Here is a 26,134-nt window from a genome sequence, read left to right on the forward strand (position 1 = left end):
AATATCCCTGGGTTATCAGAGTTCTCGCTCTCATCATGACCACGCAGGGCCAACTCAAATGCACCACAGAACTTCACACAGTCCATTATTCCAAACAGGCTTAGCTTCATGCTGTTAGCTAGATGGCTGCGGCAAGATTTGTGCTTCTTACACTTCTCGGTGAAGTGCTTTAGATCCCTCATCCCCGTTGTAGTCCAGAGTGTTTCAGTCCCAGGACTTTGGAACAACAGACAGGGGAAACAAAAAAACGCATTACTCACTGAGCATCCAGCTAACCAGCTCCGGTTAGCATATAGCTTGAGGAGAAGCTCCGGGTGTATGTCCTCCCGCGGTCAGTGCTTTGCTGCTGAATTTTTAAATCCGGACCTTCGGGTCCCAACTCTTTCAGCCTCTTCTTGTCAACATCTGACCGTCGGTTGAAAGGTGTTTCGCGTAGAGATACTACAGAGTTTTCAGTCGCCATACTAACACAATCAAAGTCTCTGCTAGCTATGTTGCTCGCGTAGCTATGTGGGAGCTGTATGGGCTGTGAGGGAATGATAAAGGTCTCTGATTCGACGAATAGTCCAACCACGTTGCAATAAGAAACGATGTCATTGGCTAGGGCGCACTTTTGTGCGCCCAAGGATTCTCGTTTCATCCGCCAATGAGAAGCTGTCCTCGCCATAACGCCCCTGAAATGTTTGCTCGCTTCCATAGACTTCCATTTGGCCGGCGCCCTGAGAGGGGAGGGGCTTTTCTCAGTGATGATGAACGGCGATATATATTTGGTCACATTTAAGTGGTTGTTGACAGGGGCTTACAGTCTCCCACACACATTTAGCGCGTCAACACGGTATATTTCTTATTTAAATTATTTGGTATATAATGTTTGTTAAGAATATATATTATATGTGTCTGACAGTAACTCCTGGGACCCCCCCCCCCCTAGCTCGCACGCTATTAAACAGCTGATGAAGGCGTATGTAGGAATACCACGGCCCGCCACTGCTAAAATTACATTCCGTGACTCAACAACTTTCAGTTGTGTGTTTTCTCATCCGCCATTGTACTGGTGCGAAATGCATTCTGGGATATTTGACTGTCCCAAGTACGCACGAGTCTCCTCTGATGCATCCCCGGAAAATGGGCGGATCAAGTCACATCCAGGCATTTCCACTGTGCTTGGCGAGAAGCAGCTCATGGTCCAGGTTTCAGTTGTTTTCTGTGATACGTCCTCTGTTACGTCTGTTTGTCTCTGCCTCTTCATCCTCTTGATATTAACCTCATTAATCCCCCCCCGCGCTGCATTAAAGCTAAAACGCTTAGAGGTCGACAAAGTTAATGGATGATGTTTCAGACCGGGGTCATCCATTAGTCACCTCAAGTTAGGAAGAGGGGGGGGGAGGAGAGGAGGAATGACAGATGGGAGAGTTTGGCTCAGTCTGGCTCCGACTTCTACGTGAACTTCAGAATCTGGTTGATGTGTGATGACACATTTGAATGCTGGGACTTCACATCGTCGTCTGTACATACGACTGGGAATGAGTCTGAGACAACAGGAGGATTTGGAATATTCTGAATGCCATCTTGAGGGGATTTGTGTACAATGACACCAATTTAAGGTGAGTTACAGAACCTTTGAGTACAGCACTATTCAACACTCAGTCATGAATGATACTGAAGTACAAGTCTTTAGCCTCCACATATGTACTATAGATATTATAAAATAATTACAAAAACTGAATTCTGAAACTGAAGTCACAAAATGTTAATGTTAGATGACTTGTTCGGTATTCAGTGATCAGGGAGTCTCAGGATCTTTAAATGGGGAAAGTGCATTCACTTTTGAAGTAAAAATTAGTCACTGGAACTTTACAGGGGACATATAACGCTCCTCTTCAGATTCATACTTGTATTTTTGATTTCCACTCAAAAACATGTTTACATGCTTTAATGTTCAAAAGAACACATTCTTTGTATCATACTGTTGTATTAATGAATCACGTTATTTCAGTTTGTGGGTCGGTCGGGTCCAGAGACCCAAATGGATGAGCTAGAGTAGAATTTTTTTTTTGGTGCATTCAATAATGTTTGGCCACTTAGGACATTCAGAAGTCATAACGTGACATATTAGCTTATAAAGTGGTCATGGTGAAGCCATTATTCACACTCATTGGCTGTTCAATGGTCGAAATGCTCAGCAGCTAACTTTGACCCACGTTTGCTGCTCGGAGTGTGCTGTATCAGAGCGTGTTCTTCTGCTGCTGGAACTTGATGGTGGTTTGCTGGGATGGAAAAGCAGTGAAGCGCTCCATAAAGCTCGAGAGAAGATAAATAGAACATAAGATACTCATCTAAAACCTTATGATTAACAAATTATTCCATAGTTTCAATTTTTTTTCTTCGACAAATCTCCAATCATACATCATACTGTAATTACAGTTTAGTTCTTCGGTCAAATCCCGAACCTAAACCATGGCCATCATCGGCGCTGGCTTGGATGACCACTCCTTCAGTAGCGACGAAAGTTACGACCACTTCTTCACGGACACAGAGAACGCTTCGGTCAAAGGCTTGTACTTCCAGCGTTCTCGGCTGCTCTATGGGCCAGGGGGGTGCGCCGGTACTTCGATCCTTCCCAGCAGGCCCTTGTCAACGTGGGGGGCATTCGGTAAGCCTCCCCCTGGTCCACCTTGGAGGATTTCCCCAAGAGGGAGATAGCCGCCTGCGACTCTGCACCATCCTGAGGGAGATAGCGGAGTTCTGCGACGACTACGCCAAGATGCAAAACGAGTTCTTCTTCTACTGCGACCCGTTTGCCTACCGGGCCATCCTCAACTTCCTGGCGAAAGGGAAGTTGCGTTTGCTGCGGGAGATGTGCAACGTGGCCCTGCACTGCGAGCTGCTGTACTGGGGCATCGACGTGGAGCAGATGGAGCCCTGCTGCCGCCAACGCGTGATATACGCCAAGCAAGGAGGACGAGTGGCGGGAGAGGAAGAAGGCGTTTAGGACTCTGCTGGTGGACGGCAGCCTCTTCCACATGCTCATAGAAGCGGTGGAGAACCCTCATTCGGATTTAGCGGGGAAGGTGTTGGCCTTCCTGTCCGTCCTCATGGTGGCGGTCACCGTGTTCAGCCTGTGCATCGGCACCATGTCGGGCCAACAACAGGAAGAAGCCATGGTACGTATGAAACCAAAGCAATGCCATGTACTGTACAACTGCCAAGCTCTTTCTACATCCATGAGGCTTAGCCAGTCAACATTGTGTTTACATTATAGCTCAAGTACTTTAAAGCTGCATACACTCTTCTGACCACCAGGGGGCGACTCCTCTGGTTGTATAGAAGTCTATGCTTCATGTGTTAAAGCTGCATTATTCAGTGTCCGGTTGTAATCAAGATGGCTTATCCTGGTTTCTGAACCCATGCAGGGTGCATTTGATGTTTGCATGCACAACGTATGACCTGGAGCAGTTGGTCATCAGCTGGTCTAGTTCCCCAGGGCTCCTCAGGGCTCCCGGGCTAGAAAAGCTGGTCAATGCACTTTTCTCTTTTTGCACAGTCCACCTCCGTTTTCTGTTGCTTTTGCACCTTCACACCTCCACAGCACACATCTTTATGTGGCTTAAACTTCTGATGTTACAGATCTGCATTCCATATTGTTTTGGAAACATTAGTTCTAATTAATTATCTTTGTTTTAAATTAATCTTCTGCATAAACTCCATAAACTAATGGTAAATGGTACATCTTTTCTAGTCTTCTCACCACTCAAAGCTCTTTAACACTACATACTTAATCATTCACTGATTCACATCCATTCACACACTGATGGGAGGAGCTACCATGAAGGTGTCACCTGTCCATCAGGACTAACTAACATTCACACTGATGGGAGGAGCTACCATGAAGGTGTCACCTGTCCATCAGGACTAACTAACATTCACACACTGATGGTAGGAGCTACCATGAAGGTACCACCGGTCCTGGGTCTGGGTCTGATCCTGTGCGTCCTGGTCGTGTTGAGGCTGGCCCGCTACTCCCTGGGCCTGCAGAGCTTAGGGCTGACCATCCAGTGGAGCATGACCGACTTCGGCCTGCTGCTGCTCTTCATGTGCGTCGGCGTGGCCCTCTTCTTCCCGCTGGTGCACCTGGCCGAGAGCGAGCTGGCCCCCAGCGGCGCCAGGGCGGCCCAGCTCAGCTTCAGCAGCATCCCGGCATCGTACTGATGGTCCATCATCTCGATGACCACGGTGGGCTACTGAGACACGGTGCCACGCAGCATCCCCGGCCAACTGGCGGCGCTGGTCAGCATCTTGTCGGGGATCCTCCTCCTGTCTTTCCTCTCCACCTCCATCTTCCAGTGGAAGCATGTAGATGTTGAACAGAAGAGGCCCCAGTATTGAACCTGGGGGAACACCACATGTCATCCTAGTCAGCACCACATGTCTCAACTCTGATGTGTTCGACACGGTTGACCATGACATACTACTAGACAGACTGAAAGTCTGGGTAGGACTCTCTGGCGCAGCACTTAACTGGTTTGAATCCTACTGGAAGGATCGACAATACTTTGTGTCGGTAGCTAATTACATATCAGAGCTGACTAGGATGACATGTGGTGTTCCCCAAGGTTCAATACTGGGGCCTCTTCTGTTCAACATATACATGCTTCCACTGGCTCAGATTATGAAAAACAACAAAGTGTGATATCATAATTATGCAGATGACACACAACTCTACATAACTATATCACCAGGGGACTATAGTCCCATACAAGGGCTGGCTAAACGCATTGAAGAAATCAATAACTGGATGTGCCAGAATTTTCTTCAATTAAATCAAGATAAAACAGAAGTAATTGTTTTTCGTCCCAAGGACGAACGATTGAAAGTCAGCGCTCAGCTTCAATCACTGATGTTAAAAACCTCAAACCAAGCCAGAAATCTAGGTGTAGTTATGGATTCAGACTTCAACCTGAACAGCCATATCAAGACAATTACAAAATCAGCCTACTATCACCTGAAGAATATATCAAGGGTTAAAGGACTTATGTCTCAACAGGATTTGGAGAAACTTGTCCATGCATTTATCTTCAGTAGACTTGACTACTGTAACGGTGTGTTCACAGGTCTCTGTAAAAAGTCAATCAGAAAGCTGCAGCTGATTCAGAACGCTGCAGTTCGAGTCCTCACTAAGACCAGGAAAGTGGATCACATCACTCCAGTTCTGAGGTCTTTGCACTGGCTCCCTGTCAAACAAAGAATTGACTTTAAAATCCTGCTGCTGGTTTATAAAGCACTGAATGGTTTAGGGCCTAAGTATGTTTGTGATCTGCTGCTACCTGATGAACCATCCCGGCCCCTCAGGTCGTCTGCGACGAGTCTACTTTCTGTTCCAAGAGTCAGAACTAAACACGGAGAAGCAGCGTTCAGCTTTTCTGCTCCACAGATCTGGAACAAGGTCCCTGAAAGCTGCAGGTCTGCTGAGACCCTCAGCTCCTTTAAGTCATAATTGAAGACTTTTCTGTTTGCTGTTGCCTTTAACTGATCCAGATTCAATTACTGCATCTCACTACTGCATTTTATTTCTTAAACTGCACTGCAACTTTTATTCAACTTTTATTTTTATTTTGCTTTTTGACTGTTTTAACTGTTTTTAAATCTGCATTATGTTTTGATACTTTTAATGGTTTTATGTAAAGCACTTTGAATCGCCTTGTTGTTGAAATGTGCTATACAAATAAACTTGCCTTGCCTTGCCTTGCCTTCCACACGTTCCACCGCACCTACAACGAGCTGAGGGAGGAGCACAGGTGGCTGTGGAGGGAGCAGAGGGGGGCAGAGGAAAGCCTGAAAGACAGAGCATCTTGGCCCGATAACTGGCCTGAGAAGGATTCTTTACCTGGTTTAGGTGATCCTTATTACCTCTTCATGGAAGACATTAAAGTGCTGGCTCGGAGCAAATCTCCAGTGACCTGTTGACTCCACAGAAATACATCATATTACTCTTATAACATGCAGATATGATTCAAAATGCTGTCAAGTCTTCCAGAAGAGAGGAGTCTTTATGGGATAGACGATGCAGCTTACTTACATCTTGCAAAGGGGACACGACATACTCATCTTCAGGTTCACACTTTCTACTAGAACATGTTTACATACTTAAATGTTCTGGAAAAAATAATCTCATACTGTCTGTCTGAATGTACCTGTATTCATCCTCTTTGAGTGTGTGCTCATCTCACCCAAATGTGTGGTCACAAGTTCTGAAACCTTCCGCCTGCAGGTTGGTTTGCCGAGCTAGAGAGGAGACAACATTCTGTTGTCTTGTGAGAAGTTATGCTATTCTTTGACATATGTTTCACCTTTGCAGCTCTGTGTCTTAAATAATGAATAGCATTATTCACTAAGTATAGCAGCTTTTGAATGCTATTATAGGATAAGTGTATCTGTGAACACTTTCATGTGTACAATGTGTGAACTCATGAAGCAAACATTTGCCAGCTGCCTGTGTGTCGAAATGTTGGACAAACAAATAAGTGGTGCATTTAACATGAATATGAACTATTCCTATATATGATATACAGTGCTGTCTATCATTTATTTACCTTTATTTTCACAGCTTTGTTGTCATTGTTCCTAGCTGGTATGTTTCTGTTGAAGTATGTTGAGAGAGATGCTTGAATGTGTTGTATGTGCACACTCGCTCGGCCAATAAATGTGATTCTGATTATGAAAAAAGAAACTTTGAAGTAAAAATGACGGTCCAGTGGAAGAAATGCAGCCGGGAAGCTCAAACCAAATCTGAGTCTGAGTGTCGTCTGTGTTTCTGTCCACCAGAGAGCAGACGTGTTCTTTCTCCCAACAGAGCACTACTGGGGAACGCCTGGAAGTCTTTAGAAGGGAGAACACAAGTTTCAGTCTGCAGTACAATAATACATGATAATAATATGATTACACCCCGAGGAAGCGCGGACAAATCCAACTTGCCCACATTCTTTTCAGCTTTCCTGTGTTGAAGAAAATTAAGCTTTTAGTAAATGATGGTCCATTTAGAGTCAAACAGACCATAAAGCAGGGGATGGTTTAGGGCGGGGCTACAAGGTGATTGACAGGTAGTGACCAGAGACATACAGCGTCTCTACGTCACTCCTCCTCATTCCAGATATGGTCACTTCCGCTCATAGACTGCAAATAGAAGTCCGACCACCAGGGGGCGACTCCTCTGGTTGTATAGAAGTCTATATAAATGACTCTACTTCTCTCTTGATTTATTCCCTCAGTAACATTGTACACATGAGTTTTTGGTCTATTTTCTCGTCTTCAGCCTGCACAGCATTTTTTTGAATAACGTTTCTTTTCTTACCGGTGAACGATTCTGCCGGTGAACGATTCTGCATGGTACTCACATGGTACTCTGTGTAGCAGACCCCAGCCGGACGATGGTAAAAGCGTACTGATGATTTCAGAGTCAGCTTGATTGATGAACATAAGTTTATTCCTTCCTCCTTTATTCTCAATCCATATGTCCCAAAATCAACATAAGAGCTATGGAACACATAAAATAAAAATGAGCTCTTATTAGTGTGAAAAAGTTAGCTAACATTAGCATCTTATTACATACATGCAATTACACATTGACAGGTTAACTAAAACAAAGTCACAAAACATATAATAAAAACCCAATAAAACACAAAGTACCTTGTTCCCGTTCCAGCTAGGTGCTTGGCCGTTCCTACATTGTCTTTTCTACGTCGGACACCGTTACCTTCATTATACACCGTCATTTTGACCTGCTTCTAAAACGGAGTCAAGTTACTAAATTGACATATACTTCCGGTCTCGCCGGAAGTGCTTCAAAATAAAAGGACCCGAAACATACAAAGACACTTACAAAATAAAAGCTTGCAGAAAATAATCACCCTATCAAAAGAACCTCTTCAGGGTCAGTTACACTCTGTGATGATGTATGAAGACCACCGACCGATAGAAGACAAGGACCTCGTGATCATGACGCCGCCCGTTGGTTTATGGACTGACGCTTTTCACCGCCGCCATCTTGGACCGCGGCCGTCGCCATGTGACGTAGAGACGTGTGTTGGTGAGAGTTATTGGGAGGTTTTGTCAGTAAGTTGAACATTAAAATGTCAGGAACAGCATCATGTTGTTTATTTCGACATGAAAATAAAATGTGTTTCCAATTCCTCGTTAGCACTGTGATGTACTACCAAAAAAATGAAAACATTAAATTACACAAGAGAAAAAACGACCCCCACTAATGAAGAACGTCTGTTGGTACGTGAGCGACAGACAAAAGGAAAAACAAACTCTGCCTCCTCCTCCTCCTCCTCCTCCTCATCCTCCTCCTCCTCATTGTGGTTTCTATGTTTTAGTGAAAGGAGGGAGAGCCTAATCTCAGTATACACAAATATCTTTAATTTCATAAAAAGATTTACAAATATTTTACAAATGACACACTATGTATGGAAGGCAGGTGCAACAGATATTCGACACACCCGTTGATATAGAAACAATACAAAAGTTTTATTTTTTAAATACATCTCTATGAAGTTAATCTCTGCGTTCAATAGAAGGAGACACGTTTCCCTTTTGTTTGTTTGTTCGTCTCTTATGTACATCACCAATATTTACATGCTGCTGGTGTATAGCTGGGAGAACCACACACACTCACTCACACACACACTCTCACACTCACAGACACACTCACACACACACACACACACACACACACACACACATACACACTCACAGACACACACACACACACTCACAGACACACACACAGTCACAGACACACACATACACTCACACACACACACACACACTCACCCACACACACTCACAGACACAGACACACTCACACACACTCTCTCTCTCTCACACACACACACACACACACACACTCACCCACACACACACTCTCACACTCACAGACACAGACACACTCACACACACACACACACACACACACACACTCACACACACACACACACAGACACACACACACACACACTCACAGACACACGCACACTCACAGACACACACATACACTCACACACACACACACACTCACCCACACACACTCACAGACACAGACACACTCACACACACTCTCTCTCTCTCACACACACACACACACACACACACACACACACACACTCACAGACACACACTCACACTCACACTGACACACTTGTGGGTGGAGTCACCAGCCTGGTTGTGAGTTGAAGGCCACGTCGTCTCTGACACCCTTGGACTGCAGGAAGCCGAGGTGTCTCCCGGTAAAGTGCACATCACATGTCTTTGGTGATGCCGCTGTGGCCGCTTGGTTTCTCGATGAGAGAGAGACCTTTTTGCTCAGAGAAGCCAGAGACTAAATAAAACTTGCTCTGTGCATCTTTGGAAGCTTCCAGTTAACTTTGGCTTTGGGCTCTTTATCTTTTCAACTGATGAAGGTTAGGTTGTTACGTGTTGTGAAGTCCAGTGCTAGAATAAGAAATGATGCTGTTCTAGGACGTCCGCTGACTGAGATTCTGTTCATCAGTCTCATCAAAGCAGAATAAGTGCCCTTGTTGGGAAATAAACATTGTTTAGTCTGGTTCCCCCTCCTCACTTCTCGTCGCTCACTGAGCAGTCCGCGGCGGGAACGTCCTGTATTTGGGAGATCTTCACCTCCTCCCCGGGGATCCCCACCTCCACCGGGATCTTCAGCTCGGCAGGGATCTTCTCGGCCGACGAGCTGCGGCTGGACAGCTTGTCCATCTCGTCCTCCAGCTCCGAGAGGCGCTCGGCGACGCAGTGGGCGGTGAGCCGGGCCTCGGGGTCGTGGTCCCAGCACTCCGTGATGGTGGCGCAGATCACCGCCACGCCCTGAAAGGGGAGGAGAGAGAGTGGGAGATTTACCGACTGTTTGGGGGAAGGAGGCCCAACCAACGGCGAGCTAGAAACACCTCTACTTCCCTTCATACAAAACCTTGTGGCCACGTTGCTATTGAATTTAATTACATTGTATCCAGTTGAATTGAACTGAATGCAGATGTTCATAAGCTGTTTTTTATGTAAGTAGATGATGTATCAGTCATATACAGCAGCTGTGTCAGAGGCCGGGTGAAACAGTCCAGGAGTTGAGTATTTAAAGTGAAAACATTTCCCATCTTTCTTGAGTCAAAGTGACAAATTGACGAGGGAGGAGTCTGCAGACGTCCTCGCCGTCCATCTGCTAAACTAAACCTTTTTCTTCACTTTTTCACTCGATCTGGTTGGTTGTTATAGTGTCATGTGACTTGTTGTTGAGCGAGTACATGAGTACAGGCAGCGTAGCTCGGCGTTATTTCAGAAACTAATACCTTCACCATCGGTTGATCAGCAGCAGCCTGCATGCAGTGTCCGTGGAAGTCATATAATAATAATAATTTTGACGAGTGTGTTTTCATTCAATGAATAATGTAAATAAGGGAATTCCTAGCAGAGTGGTGGTTGAGTCTCACCTGATGCTGGATCCAGCTGTCGGGGATCTCGGGGCGCCCCCGGTCCCTCAGCACGCTGTCCTTCATGCTCTCCACACAGGGGTGCTCTCGCACCTTTGAGCCGTACGCCGGCTCGTAGTCCTTCACCTCTGCGGACGCAGACACAGCCACAGGTGAAAGGAAGGGTAATAAATACACAAATACACAAATATATAGTATCGCGAGGGGAAATGCTCGCTCTTGCATTTGAACAATTACTTTAAAAAAAAATCGTTTTTTACTATTTCATGCATGCAGGAACATGCATGGGCAAAACATATTCAATAAAAAGAGAGATAGAGTGTGAGAGAGAGAGCATGATGTCGAAAACCATGAAATTTCAAAACAAAGTTCCGGGACCGGGTCCAGACCTCATGAAGCCGAGCTCACAGCAGCTGCAGGCCGTCTCTCAGGCTCTCTGGATCCTCTCAGTGAAACGAGACACTAGCTGCTGCACAGTCGTCCATGAAAATGATATGCAAATATCTAACAAATAGCCTCAGGGTCTTGTTCTATGTGCCTGTGTTGTTCTTACGGTTCATCATTTCTACGTACCCTATTTCACAAGCTGTCAAACTGAGGATTATTAACTTGTTTATCTAGTTTCTTTTTCGGTGTGATGTATTCACAGCATCTGCTTTTCTCTGGGCATGTTAATCAAAATAAATGTATGTTTCCTGTCATGGGAACGCCTCGCTGCAGGACTACAGTAAATAATAAATAATAATTTCAATTTATATAGCGCTTTTCTAGATACACAAAGACGCTTTACATTATGGACAAGAGACAATGACAAACGGAACAGAACAAAAATGAAAAGACAAAGCAAACAAAACAAACAAACAGGACATTTTTGTGACAAAGAAAGAAAGGAAAGAAAACTGGAGAAGCTGAGGGTCATAGTGGAGGATAGGTGTAGGGTTTTAGCAGGTGAAAGCGAGTTGGAAGAGGTGTGTTTTGAGGGCTTGCTTGAATGATGATAGGGTGGGAGCCTGACGGATGTGGATGGGGAGAGCGTTCCAGAGGGGGGGGTGCAGCAGCTGAGAAGGCCCTGTCCCCCCAGGTCCGGCACTTGGTCCTGATGGTCTTCAGAGTGTTTGTACCGGCGGACCTGAGGCAAGGGGTTGGGGCATGGAGGGGGAGGAGGTCTGAAAGGTAGGGAGGGGCCAGGTTGTTTAGGGCTTTGTAGGTGATGAGTAATAGTTTGAAGTCTATCCTGTACTTGACCGGAAGCCAGTGGAGGTTGTGTAGGACCGGGGTGATGTGATCATAACGGCGGGTGGAGGTGAGCAGTCGGGCGGCAGAGTTTTGGACATATTGAAGTTTATTGAGGATTTTGTTGGGTGAGCCGTAGAGGATGCTGTTGCAGTAATCAAGTGCAATGTTCCTGAGGTGAAAGAAGGCAGTTTTGGTGACGTGGTTGGCGTGGGGGAGGAAAGAGAGGGTGGGGTCGAGGATGATGCCGAGGTTGCGGACGGAGGGGGTGACGATGGAGCCATCAATGTTCAAAGAGAAGATCCGGGCTGAGCGGGTGAGGGAGATAGGGCCGATGATGAGTATTTCAGATTTGTTGGAGTTGAGTTTGAGAAAATGTTGTTGCATCCATGATTTTATTTCAGTGAGACAGGTGGTGAGAGTGGAGTGGGTGACAGAGGTGATGGTCTTGGAAGAGAGGTAGAGTTGGGTGTCGTCAGCGTAACAGTGTAAATTGAGACCATGACGACGGATGATTTGTCCAAGGGGAAGGATGTAGATGATGAAGAGGAGGGGACCAAGCACCGAACCTTGGGGGACACCGTGGGCCACTGGGGAGGTGGAGGATTTACAGTTATTTATGGCAATGAATTGATGTCGGTCTGAGAGATATGAGGTGAACCAGGACAGTGCCAGTTATGTCAAGGGATTGCTGGAGACGTGAGAGGAGGATGGAGTGGTTGATGGTGTCAAAGGCGGCGCTGAGGTCAAGGAGAATGAGGATGGTGAGGAAGCCAGAGTCAGCAGAGAGAAGTATATCGTTTGTGATTTTCAGTAGGGCAGTTTCAGTGCTGTGTTTTGAACAGAAGCCGGATTGGAAGGGTTCATAGAGGTTGTGGAGATTGAGGTGGGATTGGAGTTGAGATGCAACAGATCTTTCAAGGATTTTGGACAGGTAGGAGAGGTTGGAGATGGGTCGGTGGTTGTTGGGGATGTCGGGGTCAAGACCAGGTTTTTTCAGCACAGGGGTGACGGCAGCGATCTTAAATGGGTGGGGGGGGTATGAGACCAGAGGACAGTGAGGAGTTGATGATGTTTGTGATGAGAGGGGAGAGTGAGGGGAGGCAGGCCTTGACTAAGGAAGAGGGGAGGGGGTCGAGGGCACAGGTGGAAGTCCTCATGCTGGAGACTATGGAGGAGAGGTCCGTTTCAGTGATTGAACTGAAGGATGAGAGTGAGTAGCTTGGAGGTGGGGGAGGGTCATGTTGAGGGGTGGGGGGTGAGGTAGTGGAGGGGGAGGGGGCAGTGTTACGTTCGCCAAACCTGCTCGCGACAGTTTAACGCTCCCTCGGAAAGGTGTCGTTTGAGACTTTAGAGGCGGAATGAAACGGACAGCAGATGATGTGCTCGCTCCTTTGATTGCGCTGGCCACGCTCGATGCTACACATCCTTGGGTGCCGTAAAGACCCCCTGTGACTCCTCTGGTTGTATAGAAGTCTATATAAATGACTCTACTTCTCTCTTGATTTATTCCCTCAGTAAGCATTGTAAACATGAGTTTATGTCTCAATCTCTAGTTTCAAGTCTTCTTCAATACAGCATGATGTTCATTCAGTAAATTATGGTAATTTAGAGTCAAACAGACCATAAAGCAGGGGATGCTTTAGTGCAGGGCTACAGGGTGACACCAGAGATGTATACAGCGTCAATACTTACGGCAAAAGTCGGAAAAAATCAAGATGGCAACGGCCAACTTGTGGCATCAAAACGGCCGTCTAAAAACCGATGTGTGATGTCACGATGACTAAGTCCACTTCTTACATACATTGGATGGATTGTGTTTGTGATGCCGGGATAAATGCTCACACAAACACAATGCAAGTTCACGTTTATTAGTTGCAAAAGGAAACGTTGGTTCAAATGAGCAATTTTAAGGGGGTGTATGTACAACACAATCAGTTGGTCCTCATCCTGATCAGTACCAACTATATTAGGACTAACTAGCTCTACACTGCAGTACCAAAACAAAGTGTCTTTATGTCTCAAATGGTGAGGATGCTAACATTTAGCCTGGGACGTGTAGCTTTAGCTTAGCATGTCATCTATGTACGTATTAAAGGCCCCTTTTTTCATCAACCAACTCTCTCTTAATTAGCCAGCTAGCTAAACTAGCCTGCTAGATTCAAAGTTATTTCAGCTTCAGTTATTTTCTTCTGGCCATAATCTGAGCAGCTGCAAATATATTTTGAATAACATGTGTTGTCCATGCTAATTAGCGGTATGGTCTGATGGGATCTAGGAAATGTTTCATTTAAGTGGTCTATGCCGCTGTGTCCTCAAATACAGAAAGTGGGATGGTTGGAGTGGAGCCCTTGGACAGGAAGTTGGAGGTCTGGGATTGGGACTGTGTGCTGACTCTACAGGCCCACACTTCCTGTTTTTTACATGTGGAACTTCCCTAACTGTTTTTAGTGTTTTAAAAGCGGACCCAGCCGGGCCAGGCCCCGTTCCCCTGGAAGTTATTTATGCCAACTTCTCTGCTGTTTAGATCTCCTGCTGTGGAGCTGGTATAAATACCACACATTTTCCTGGACGGGATACAGCTGAAAAACACAGAACAGCGCAGAGCGAGCTGACCTAAAAATGAGAACGCTGGAAACAGAAATAAAAAGAGGTGGAGTGTTTCTAAACATCAAGACCGTGGCGGAAAAGGGTCCAATTTCATGCTCGGATGTTGATTTGGCCCCTACAGCCTGCACTTGTCCTTGTAGTTCTGAGCGGCATCTGGAACACAGAGAAGTGGACAGACCCAGTCCATACGAGAGAGGTGCCGCCGGCTTCCATAGCTCTGGACATTTATAAAGTTATGAGAAGAATTTCCGTCTTTGGTTTGAGAAAACATTTCTTAAGAGACTGCAACCAGAGCCTCAATCTCACTGTCCCCTCTTTCACTGTCTGGGGGCCCATGGTTTAAAGGCCGCTATATACAATCTGAGGGGGCGGAAGGCGGTTTACGACAGTTTCCTTTGCAGATTATCTGTCTGAGACCTTTTGTGGCCTGGAGGTTCGCAGGAACCTCTGTGGCTGGAAACGCTGTCTGGGATTTGCTATCTGGAAAGAAACACAGCTCTGAAGTTTTGGCGCTCAAGAGACCCAAAACTCTGAACAGGTGTCTCAACACGAGCCTGATCCCATATCGATGGCGGGCGAACGGCATCGTAAGAAGCACAAGTGAACCTGCGTTTAGCTAAAGAACCACACCCTCTGGTCGAAAGTATTTTCTCTATCCAAACCAAGCATTGGCCAAAGTCCAGGGGTAGCTGTGTGCTGAATTTCCGTGGCAAGTTTGTGGCGAGCCCATTGGGGTGCTGTTAAACTTTAACGTCTTCGTTTAATGGGAGCCGAAAAGCAAGAGGGGGTGGCGCTTTCTCTAGCAACAGGTGCATCTAGTTGTATCGGTGTCCAGGCCTGAAAATGACTCCTAGTTGCTGATTCGAAAATTGACGAAGGACTCGACTACTTTTAAAATTACTATTAAATTTGGGGGATGAGCAATCAGTTATCGTTCGTTCTTGGTGGCAATCGATGGGGACAACATCTTGCATCTGTACGTGGAGCACAGTGTCGGAGCCACGGCAGTTAGCATAGCTTAGCATAACCAGAGGAGTCGGCCCCTGGTGGAAACTAAAGAGAATGCAGCTCTAACACATGTTTACTGAGGGAATAAATCAAGAGAGTCATTTTATATAGACTTCTATACAACCAGAAGAGTCTCCCCCTGGTGGTCAGGAGAGAGAATGTAGCTTTAACACATGAAGCATAGACTTCTATACAACCAGAGGAGTCACCCCCTGGTGATCAGGAGAGAGAATGCAGCTTCAACACATGAAGCATAGACTTCTATACGAATAGAGGAGTCGCCCCCTGGTGGTCAGGAGAGACCGGAAGTAGTAGAGAAAGCTTGGCTCGATGCACAGCTGAAAAATACACCCACCGACAAGTCCGCTGTTCTCAAAATAAAAGTCGTATGACGTTTATTCAAACGCCAATGTAACAGTCAAGAAATTATCCCTTTATTTGCTGTTTTTGGATTAAACGAAGATATACAACGATAATTTAAGTTATTATGATGAACTTGTCGATTTTGGCGGTCCCTGTGGACAAAAGTGATAATGCTTCCGAGCACCGCAGTCTCTTTGGAAAACCTCAGATTTTACTGCAGCAGGGCGTTTCATAACCAGTTAAAAGTTCCTCATAATAACTTTATTAAACCCCACCAGCTTTCTCTTACGCTATCCCTCGGTTACCCCATGTAACACTCCGTTACCGCGCGTAACACTCCGTTACCGCGCGTAACACTCCGTTACCGCGCGTAACACTCCGTTACCCCATGCAACCCTCCATTACCCAGCGTAACCCTCCGTTACCCAGCGTAACCCTCCGTTACCCCATGCAACCCTCCGTCACCCAGCGTAACCCTCCGTTACCCCATGCAACCCTCCGTCACCCAGCGTAACCCTCCGTCACCCAGCGTAACCCTCCGTCCTCCAGACAGAACACGCGGGCCCCGCCGCTCGCGCCCTGCTGGCTAAATCAGGATGTAAATGAAACGCTCCACAAGAGAATGTGCTATAACCGACCACAACAACAATGCCGGTTCAGGAGTATGCTGGAGTATTTCTAGCCAGCATTCTGTCCCCCGTTGTTGGGGGACAGAACACACACACACACACACACACACACACCCACACACACACAGATTGAGACATAAACGTGGGCAAGATGAGTGCGTTTGTGCAGCACCTCCCTTTCTCTCTTCCTCGGTTTCCAAGTTTCTGCGTCTGAAATAAACACACACACACACACACACGTGTTGGAATGTGACTGTCTGGTTCTAAATGTCTCAGACTGTCTAGAAAAAAGCCCAACTCGGCAGAGGGAAGGAGGGAAGGAGGGAAGGAGGGAGGTGGACCGGAGCGAGTCCCTCGCTCCTCGCAGGTCAGCAGGCGGGAGGAAACAAAAACGTGTTTTCTTTGTGCTTCTATCCGCGTGAGAGCTGACAGATACCAAGACTGAGAGGGAAAGAAAGGACTTCTTGTCTTGTCCAAACGGTTGTTTGAGATGTTTGTTGTTTTAGATAGAACGATAGGCTTGGATTCGCTCCCCCACTTCATACTCAGCTTGAAGCGTTGGCCATACAACGATTACATCAGTTTTACGCCCCTTCTGGCAATAACAACCACTTGGTTCATTTATCAGCGCCCACGTTCATCAAATAAAAACTACTGATTTGTAAAATACTAAAAGTGTTTATTTTAGATGCTGTAGTGTGAATAATATGACCAGCAGCAGCAACTGGGCTGGAGGAAGCATTCAGTGACCCGGTACTTCTAAGAAGAACAGATAACAGTTGTGATTCATGAGACACGTCCCGGAAGCGACTGCGCTTTGATGTTGCGCTTTCACGTTTTATTCTGTGCTCTTGTTTTGCACTGCAGTATAACATTAGTGGGAACAGCACCATCACTGCTCGAGCAGAGAGGACTCATTCATGTTTTTAGTGAGTAAAACCCAGTTGTAACAAACTGGAATATCTTTGATCATTTATTTATAAAAAACAATGGAATCGATACATCCAACATTTTGTGCCCACAATTGCTAACAATATAGGGAAAAATATATTGAGGCTCCCCGTGCTAGTTCCAAGGCTTCTGAGCTGAGGATTTTGGATTTGGTTTGTGCGAATGGCCAATTTTTTTATTAGACATGTAGAATTAAAATTGTCAGCGTTCGTCATCCATGATTAGTATAGTCAAACAAGTAGAAAATGTGGAGATAAGTTCTGTTTTACAGTTTCTGGCTACAGTAAAATGTTTTGATGAAAAAAGAAAGAAAGCACACACACACACGCACACATACACACCACACACACACACACGCGCACACATACACACCACACACACACACGCGCACACACCACACACACACACCACACACACACACACCACACACACACTCACACACACACTCACACACACCACACACACACGCACACACACACACCACACACGCCACACACACCAGAACGCACACACACGCGCACACACCACACACACACACACACACACATACACACACACACCACACACACACGCACACACACACACACCACACACACGCGCACACACCACACACACACCACACACACACGCACACACACCACACACACACGCACAGACACGCACACACACACACACACACAAACACACACACACCACACACACCACACACACCACACACACACGTGCACACACACACGCACACGCACACACCACACACACCACACACACACCACACACACACGCGCACACACACACACGCACACGCACACACACACACGCGCACACACCACACAAACACACCACACACACCACACGCACACACACACACACACACCCCATACACACACACACACACACACACACACACACACCATACACACACACACATACACACACACACACACACCATACACACACACACACACACACCATACACACAGCCAGCTAAAACAGGTACACTCTCTCCCTGATTTCCTGCCCAAAGAAGGGCAACAGCGGAGTTGAGATCGTCTCCCTCACACATCAGAGATTCCTCAGATTCCTGCTGCAGACCTGGAGCTGAGGTCGAGGTGCGGTCCGACGGACGTGACCGCCAACCCCCCAGCACCGCATAACAGGAAGCAGTAGCCTCAACCTGCTCTACGTAGGTCCCACATAGCATACAGTGGGATGTTGTATATATGGACTCTCAGATTAGAGTATGCACAATCATGTGCAATAATTCAACCAAGTGCTCCTCAAAATTTGTGGCAGAGAAAAAAGGTCTTAAGAGTTCTACGGACATGACATCACACAACCAACGAATGCATACTCCAGGATATGTCACACGCATTGTCTTTAACACATGAAGCATAGACTTCTATACAACCAGAGGAGTCACCCCCTGGTGGTCAGGAGAGAGAATGCAGCTTTAACACATGAAGCATAGACTTCTATACAACCAGAGGAGTTATAAACAGTCTGTTCAGTAGTAAGGGTCCCTGTTAGAGACAAGCCACTCATTCTTTTGTCCATGTTCAGTTTGTTGCTTACCTTAAAGATGTATGTTAAAGACCAGCAATTGATTAACTTCATACGAAAGCAATAAGTGCTTTTGATTCTAGTTCAGTTTTTCTTACTCAGTGAGAAAAGTCCAGTCTGTGTTGGTTTGAACAAGTGCACTGAAGTCTGGTTGAATGAGGTGTGAAGGACAGCTGACAGGTATCTCGGCAGCGGCTCTGCGCGATTAATTTTCACTCTGGATGTGGACACTGCAGCGCGAGGCTCCTGTGAGCGCTCTGTGCTCGTTGAGGACAGAAACTACAGAACAAGACGTGCTTCAGTCTGATGGCAACAAGCCGATCGCTGAGGCTGCGGAAGCGCAAACGTAAATCAGAATCAGAAACCGTTTATTTGCCAGGAATGTTTACACAAACAGGGAATTTTTCTAGGCGGAAGGTGTATACATTAGACATGAGACGTTAGACGAGACAAACAACAATAAACAATCAACAACAGTGCAATGGGTATTACATTTAGTATTAGATAAAGTGCTCAGACAAACAGATAACATTAATTTAAGTGGATGTTAAAGTGACACGTGTGTTGAAGTTAAAGTGTATGTTAAAGTGACATGAGTGTTTAAATATGAAGTGTGCAGGGGTGTGACCGGTGAGAAGAAAGAAAAAAAAGATGAAAGAAAAAAATAGTCCTGGGGTGACAGAGTCGGTCAGGGGGACCCGGGTTCTGTTGATGAGCCCGACTGCCGACGGGAAAAAACTGTGAGTGTGGCGTGAGGTCGTGGTCCTGAAGGACCGCAGCCTCCTGCCAGAGGGAAGGGACTCAAATCGCCTTCAAAGCAGTGCCGTTGTATTGCATTTATGGCGTGTATTTATTTATTTTTATTTTTTGATTGACCTCACGCGGGCTGGACTGGGAGAGCTGTAAGATGCCCAGGTCTGAACTACGCCGTCTGGGAGAGATTTAAATGCAAACATGCAAAAAACAAACAAACGAGTTAACGCATGATCAAATAATTAACGCCGTTTATAGTTTGCGTGCCCAGCCCTAATTTTTTTATATGATGTATAGGTCTTATATAAAAGATTGTGGCCTCACCTTAGAACGATAAACAATCATGTTTCTATTCATATAGTCCAATATTTGGATATGTAAATAGGCAACTGTTTGCTTTGACAATATTTTAAGGTGATAATATCCAGTGTCCAGTGATGTACAGCGATAAACATTTCCTTTACATGTTTTCGTGCATCTGGGCACCGGAGTGATGGGAGTTAATTATCAACAGGAGCACATGCTGCCTTCACTGAGAACCGGTGACATCGCCACCGGCCAACCGGATCGCCCGCTGAACTTGTTGTGATAACCCCAAAACGTATGACGGCATTTGTTCCTGGTGAGTCATCTCAGCACGATCTGTTTTGTTCTCTCAGTGTGTGTGCTTGTGTGTTACATGACGTCGTACTTCCCACGGGCTGAAACATGTCATTAATGAGTATGTGTGCGTGTGTGTGTGTGCGTGTGTGTGTGTGTGTGTGCGTGCATGTGAGTGTGTGTGTGTGTGCTTGTGAGTGTGTGTGCGTGTGAGTGTGTGTGTGTGTGAGTATGTGTGCGTGTGAGTGTGTGTGTGCGTGCGTGCGTGCGTGCGAGTGTGTGTGTGCGTGTGTGCGTGCATGTGAGTGTGTGTATATGTGTGTGTGTGTGTGTGCGTGCATGTGCGTGCGTGTGTGCGTGCGTGCGTGCGAGTGTGTGTGTGCGTGTGTGCGTGCATGTGAGTGTGTGTATATGTGTGTGTGTGTGTGTGTGCGTGCATGTGTGTGCGTGTGTGTGTGTGTGCGTGTGTGTGCGTGCACTGACCTCCGACGGCATCACACCTGGACGTCATCTCCCAAAGCACCAGGGCCATGGAGTAGATGTCGGTCTGTTTGAAGGACTCGATGTTCTCCAGATTGAGTCGGGCCTCGAGCACCTCCGGAGCCATGTACCGCGCCGTGCCCACCTGAGACCAGAGACACCAGCAGGGGTTTAACACTAGTACACACTCGGGTCGGGCCGGTGTTCAATAATACTCCAGCTGGAGGAAACCCTCAGCTTGTCGCCTCGAAAAGCACACATGTACTTTCTACACCAGTGGTCACCAACCTTTTTAAGCCCAAGATCCCTGACCTCTGCCTCGGTGACAGGCAAGACTATATTTACAACTTGAGGCTTTTTATTTGGCCTGATTGTAATTGAATGAAATCAACCACTTTGGTCCAGCTTTCAATTTGATGTGAGGAAATTATTTGTTAACCGCACACAGTATGAACAAGAAAAAACGCATTTCCAATGAGCAGGAGGCTGGATGAAGGACCAATATTAACTGTTGTTTTTATCAACTGTTTGAATTGAAACATAATTTTAGCAAAATGCTAGAAATTATGTATTTGAAAGATACAAAATCATTTCAGTTTGTACTTTGTAAAATATCTCAATTGGTAAAGTGAAGATATTTTTATTTGGATGTGGTCAGTAATGTCCTGAACACATAAATATCAGTCAGATATAACTACATTAATTATCTTTCCATTAACCCTCAAATTAAATAATAAATACACTTCACGTACAATTTAGTTGTATTTTCTCACTAGTTGAAGGTCACATGTTTTACTTAATGTGAATATAATTAATTTAATCTCATTTCCATATGCTAGTATACGATTTGTCGATATCTTATTTTGAAAACCGGATGTTGTGTTACGTGGATCTTTCCGCTAACTTCGTAAAAACCCTCGCTCGCTCCCGATCTGTGCCGTTTGAATGTGTTTACCGTGAATGTCAGTACAGAGGTGCAATGACATTTCAGTGTCTGCTCATTTTACTACGGAGATCCGAGTATCTGCTGAGTTGACCGCAGTTTGCTTTGACATGACTTTAATCAGTCTGGAGTTGCTTTCGCGTGGCTTGAGGAGTCTGTCCATTGTGCAGAGGTCTCTTCAGTTGCATGCCCTTATAAGGAGCGTTTCTGTATGCAAATCCAGGTCCACGAGAAATCCTCATCGGGGCGCACAGCTGAAAACGCTTCGGCTGTGTATGAACCCATTTTCTGGCGTTATGAATCAGGCGGACATCTTTTCTGACGTTGGTCTTCCGAAGTTCGTACGAAAACATTTCAAACAATACATTAGAAAAATGTTCGAGAATGTGTTTCTGAATTTATTTTTCATTTTATTTTGGAGAGCGACGGGGAAAGTCTCCGAGATCGACCGGTAGATCGCGATCGACGTGTTGGCGACCGCTGTTCTAAACGAACCCAAGGTGCACCTCTCCCATCACGATCATTATTGACGCTGTCGAACCTGAACCCCAACCACCATGTTGGGCGCCATGAAATCAGCAAGCTGCTTGTGTTGATATTTTATGTCCCTGTGAGGATCTGTTGAGTGATCGAGGAAGAATATGAAAGTAACTATTATAAACGTATAATCATTTTCTGTTTTTGTATAACCATTAAACATGTATACTGTTTGGTTTTTATTTCAATTATAGTTTGTAATTAGACCACATAAAATGCATAGGATGCTATAAGGTGCTATGTTTTATAATCTTTTCTATATTATGGGTATTGTAAAAAGCTCTCCTGTGTAATAGGATCCAGCAGCCAGGGTTACCATATTAGGCAACAAACCCTCAGTGGTTGACCTTAGAGACAGGATCTAGGATTGACCCTTGAAGAAAAGGAGGAAGGGTTAAGTGTGTCTGTGAGGTACAAGAGCTGATGCACAGAGCAGAGAAAAAAAAAAAGGATTTTCACCAGATCTCAGTCTGAAAAAGAATTTCATCAGATCTCAGTCTGAATAGGGATTGCACCAGATTCTGAGAAAACTGGACTTAATATGCATCTTTACTAGAAAAGGAGAAAAATCAGATTGGACCTGTCCCAGCCCTTAGGGCAGGGGTGGGCAATTCATTTTCCCAAGGGGCCACATGAGAAATTTGGACCGTTGTGGAGGGCCGAACCAATTCTTCAATATTAATGTTATTACTTTATTAAAAAACTGTAAATTATATGGTTTTGAGCTGCAACTGGTAAGAATGCATGTTATAATAAGGCTATATTTTTTTAAACCTTACCTTAAATATGTATGTTAAAGACCAGCAATTTATTAACTTTAAACAAAAGCAATAAGTGCTTTTGATGTTTTCCAGTGGAGAAAAGTCCAGTCAGTGTTGGCTTGAACAAGAGCATGAAGTCTGGTTGAATGAGGTGGAGATGAAGTACAGCTGACAGGTATCAGCGATAGAGGATCTGATCTGTTGAACTTCATCACTAGAATGTTTGTTCTCATGTAGGTAGATCCAAAGAGAACCAAAATCTTCAGAACAGGCCTCCTCATGTGAGGAAAGTTCTCCTCTTTGAGAGAAGAATAAAAATCCAGAAGTGATACTGACTTAAAGTGCTCTGCCATAGTGGATCAGACCGCAGGTCAGATCCGCGGCGGTTTTGCGTGATTCATTTTCAATTTGGAGGCGGAGACTGCAGCGCGAGGCTCCTTGGGAGGCGGGGGTCTCACCGCAGCAACCGCTGCTATACGCAATATGCAATACGCTTTCACTTCAGTCTCCAAGTTGGCAACAATGCCCGTCGTGAGGCTGCGTAAGTGCGCACACATATATAAATCGCCTTCAAAGTAAAAGCAGTGCCGTTGTATTGCACTCATGGCGTGCACCTTATTTATTTATTTATCATTTTTGATTGACCTCACGCGTCAGACTGGGAGTCACGTCCCTCCTGCTGGTGGATGGTGTTCCGCCCCTCTATAGGTTTTGAAAAGCATATATTATATTTGCATATATTTTGTATACATGATACCTGAGCACCTCAAGAAAATGCAGTTTAAAGTTGTGAATGGATAGGACTCAAGAGAGCACAGGGCCAGATGCAGAGAACCACCAGGTTCCTTGTTTGCATGTACCAAATGTCAAGTATTTGACTTTCTAAGCTTCTTTTGAGGTTTTTAAATGAAGATATTTTATGAAGTCATCATGATTAAAACATTTTAAAAAGGTAGGAACAAAAATCTAAATTCAGATGTCTCAAAACTCGATTTCCTCCTCCCGGCATGGCTAGAAGTTATCCGTGTGGCCATGTGGGGAACCGACGGGTTCCTTTCCTCTTTTTATGGGTTATTTGTGAGAGACAGATATATAATATTGAGGCCAACTGAAAACTACATTACTGCACTACACATAGCAAATAGTTGTTTGCTGATATATTAATAGTCTGAATGTTATCGAGATATTATCTTTATTTGGAGAGTTTTTCCTGATCCGATGTGAGGTCCCGGGACAGGGATGTTATGTGTACAGATTGTAAAGCCCTCCAAGGCAAACTTGTATTTGTGATGTTGGGCTATATAAAATAAACTGAATTGAATTGAACTCCCTCGTGATGGCAAGCAGGGTTTTGCCTTTGACTGCTAAATGCCAACAAACTAAAGTTGGCTAATTTGTTGGGTAAAAATGATTACATATAATATTATATTACATTATATATATTTTATACAGTTATATATATTTTTTGATACATTCTGACTTTTGGGCTTTTTGACCCTCTGTGGAAATGTATGGATTTCACAAGTCAGAAACAATGCGCAACCAACCACTGGAATATGATTCTACAAATAGTAAACTACTAATAATATTAGCCAGATAGCATGTTTTTAAACATGGGGAATTGACTCAACAAAAGAGGCTGTCCAGTAGGGCTGCAACTAACAACTATTTTCATAATCGACTAATCTATCGACTATTTTTTCGATTAGTCGACTAATCTAATGACTATTTCCCATTAAAATGACTCAAAATGTTGGAATTTGAACTTCAAATGTATTCGAGTAACAAGATCTGAACATCAGAACATCATTATAACAAATAAATTAAATAGTAATACAAATTAAAGTGCAAATATGCTTTAAAAGTAAAGAAAAGGTACAAATCAAGTTTTAAAAGTAACTCAAAATAGCAATCAAGCCTCTGAAAGTGCAAAATAACTGACATTCAAAGTCCAAAAGTAAAAAATAAATAATCCATCCTACCTGACAATTAAAGTGCAAGGGTTTAAAAGTAAATCAAAAAGACTTATTGCAGTCCCACGTATTGCTGCTCCCTTCTTCAGGGCAACACAATTTACACACGTTTTAAATTGTAATGCAGAAACGTGAGCATATTGGCATGCTCTGGAGCAGGGGGGCCCACACTATTTAAAAGCTACTTTTAAAATGACCAAGTCAAAAAAAAAAATATATATATATATATATATATAGCTGCTGGTGAAACGATGTTTGGACTTAATATGTTTCATGTGGGGAAAAGGCTGACCCACATAAATAAACTCTGACAGACGCTTATCAAGTTCCTCAAACCACGGTGCTGCGGCGTTGAGGACAGATGTTGCATTTTCCGTTTGAAAGCATTAACTGAGCTGATCATATCAACCACGGTCAAGCTCATTCAACAGATCGGTTAAAAATGCCAAGTCTAGCAGCCACTGATAGTCATTTAGTTGGTTGTATTCTGCATGTTTAACTACCTTTATCTCTGGACAGAGCTCTACTAGGCCGTCTCACATCAGTGTGCAGAACAGCTGTCTTTGAAGAGCTCTCGTTGCAGCCCTACTGTCCAGCCCTAGCTGCAGGTTTGTGAGAAGAGCGGGTCGGTGTAATAAGTTAGTCGGTGCTTGTCTATGATTCACCGGCTGGAAATGCAGCAGCGACAAAGTCCCAGTGACCGGCTGAGGAGGAGGCGGAGCTTGTATGTCACAACAAAGCCTCTCCCTCTCCGTTTATCCCTCCATCGCCTGTCTGTCTCTGTCAGACATCTTCCGTCAGCAAACAAGTTCTCTTGTGCAAGCCTTCAAACCCCCAGAGGGACTTCAGTCAGCTCGTATCTCACCAGAACCACTCAGAAACAAAGCTGATGGAATGCACGTGGCTACCAGTAGATAACAGGCTCTTCAAAACCACAGATACAACATACTGCATTCAACAGCTTACAATAGGCTCATTCATTGGCTTTACTTTTCGCAACCGGAGGTTGCTGGCTGATTATGACATATTTGATATGATATGTTCATGTTCACAATGATCATTTTGGGGGAGTGGCTTTGTGGGACGGGCTGTCAGTGATGCCGACTCTGCGACTTTCTGGGTTTTTTGGTCAGGTACATTTATTAAATCTGACTCGTTACCTATCCACCTTGAAGCAACTTATTTGAGTACTTCTTCCACCACTGGTCGTACTGGTTTACGATGGCGATGGACAGGTTGCAGT

The 26,134-nt window shown here is 45.0% G+C and overlaps 1 protein-coding gene and 1 pseudogene across 2 annotated transcripts in view; one reads left to right on the top strand and one right to left on the bottom strand.

Moving 5' to 3' along the window:
- The first annotated feature begins 2,457 nt into the window (after positions 1-2,457).
- LOC306745210 (voltage-gated potassium channel regulatory subunit KCNG2-like) lies at positions 2,458-5,964 on the top strand (annotated as a pseudogene). Its single transcript has 3 exons — positions 2,458-3,164; positions 3,955-4,353; positions 5,755-5,964. The product of its transcript is annotated as a voltage-gated potassium channel regulatory subunit KCNG2-like (transcript).
- A 2,431-nt stretch (positions 5,965-8,395) lies between these two features.
- The window catches only part of tgfbr2b (transforming growth factor beta receptor 2b), a 38,651-nt gene continuing 20,912 nt past the window's right edge, over positions 8,396-26,134 (bottom strand). The window contains exons 8-10 of the mRNA XM_079227763.1: positions 20,681-20,822; positions 10,491-10,618; positions 8,396-9,873 (exon numbers count right to left, since the gene is read on the bottom strand). Of these exons, the coding sequence (XP_079083889.1) occupies positions 9,613-9,873; positions 10,491-10,618; positions 20,681-20,822 (531 nt within the window). The 3' untranslated portion in view covers positions 8,396-9,612. The remainder of the gene's footprint in view (positions 9,874-10,490; positions 10,619-20,680; positions 20,823-26,134) is intronic.

The sequence above is a fragment of the Taurulus bubalis genome (assembly GCF_910589615.1).
Source record: "Taurulus bubalis genome assembly, chromosome: 12".
In the NCBI taxonomy this organism is placed as follows: domain Eukaryota; kingdom Metazoa; phylum Chordata; class Actinopteri; order Perciformes; family Cottidae; genus Taurulus; species Taurulus bubalis.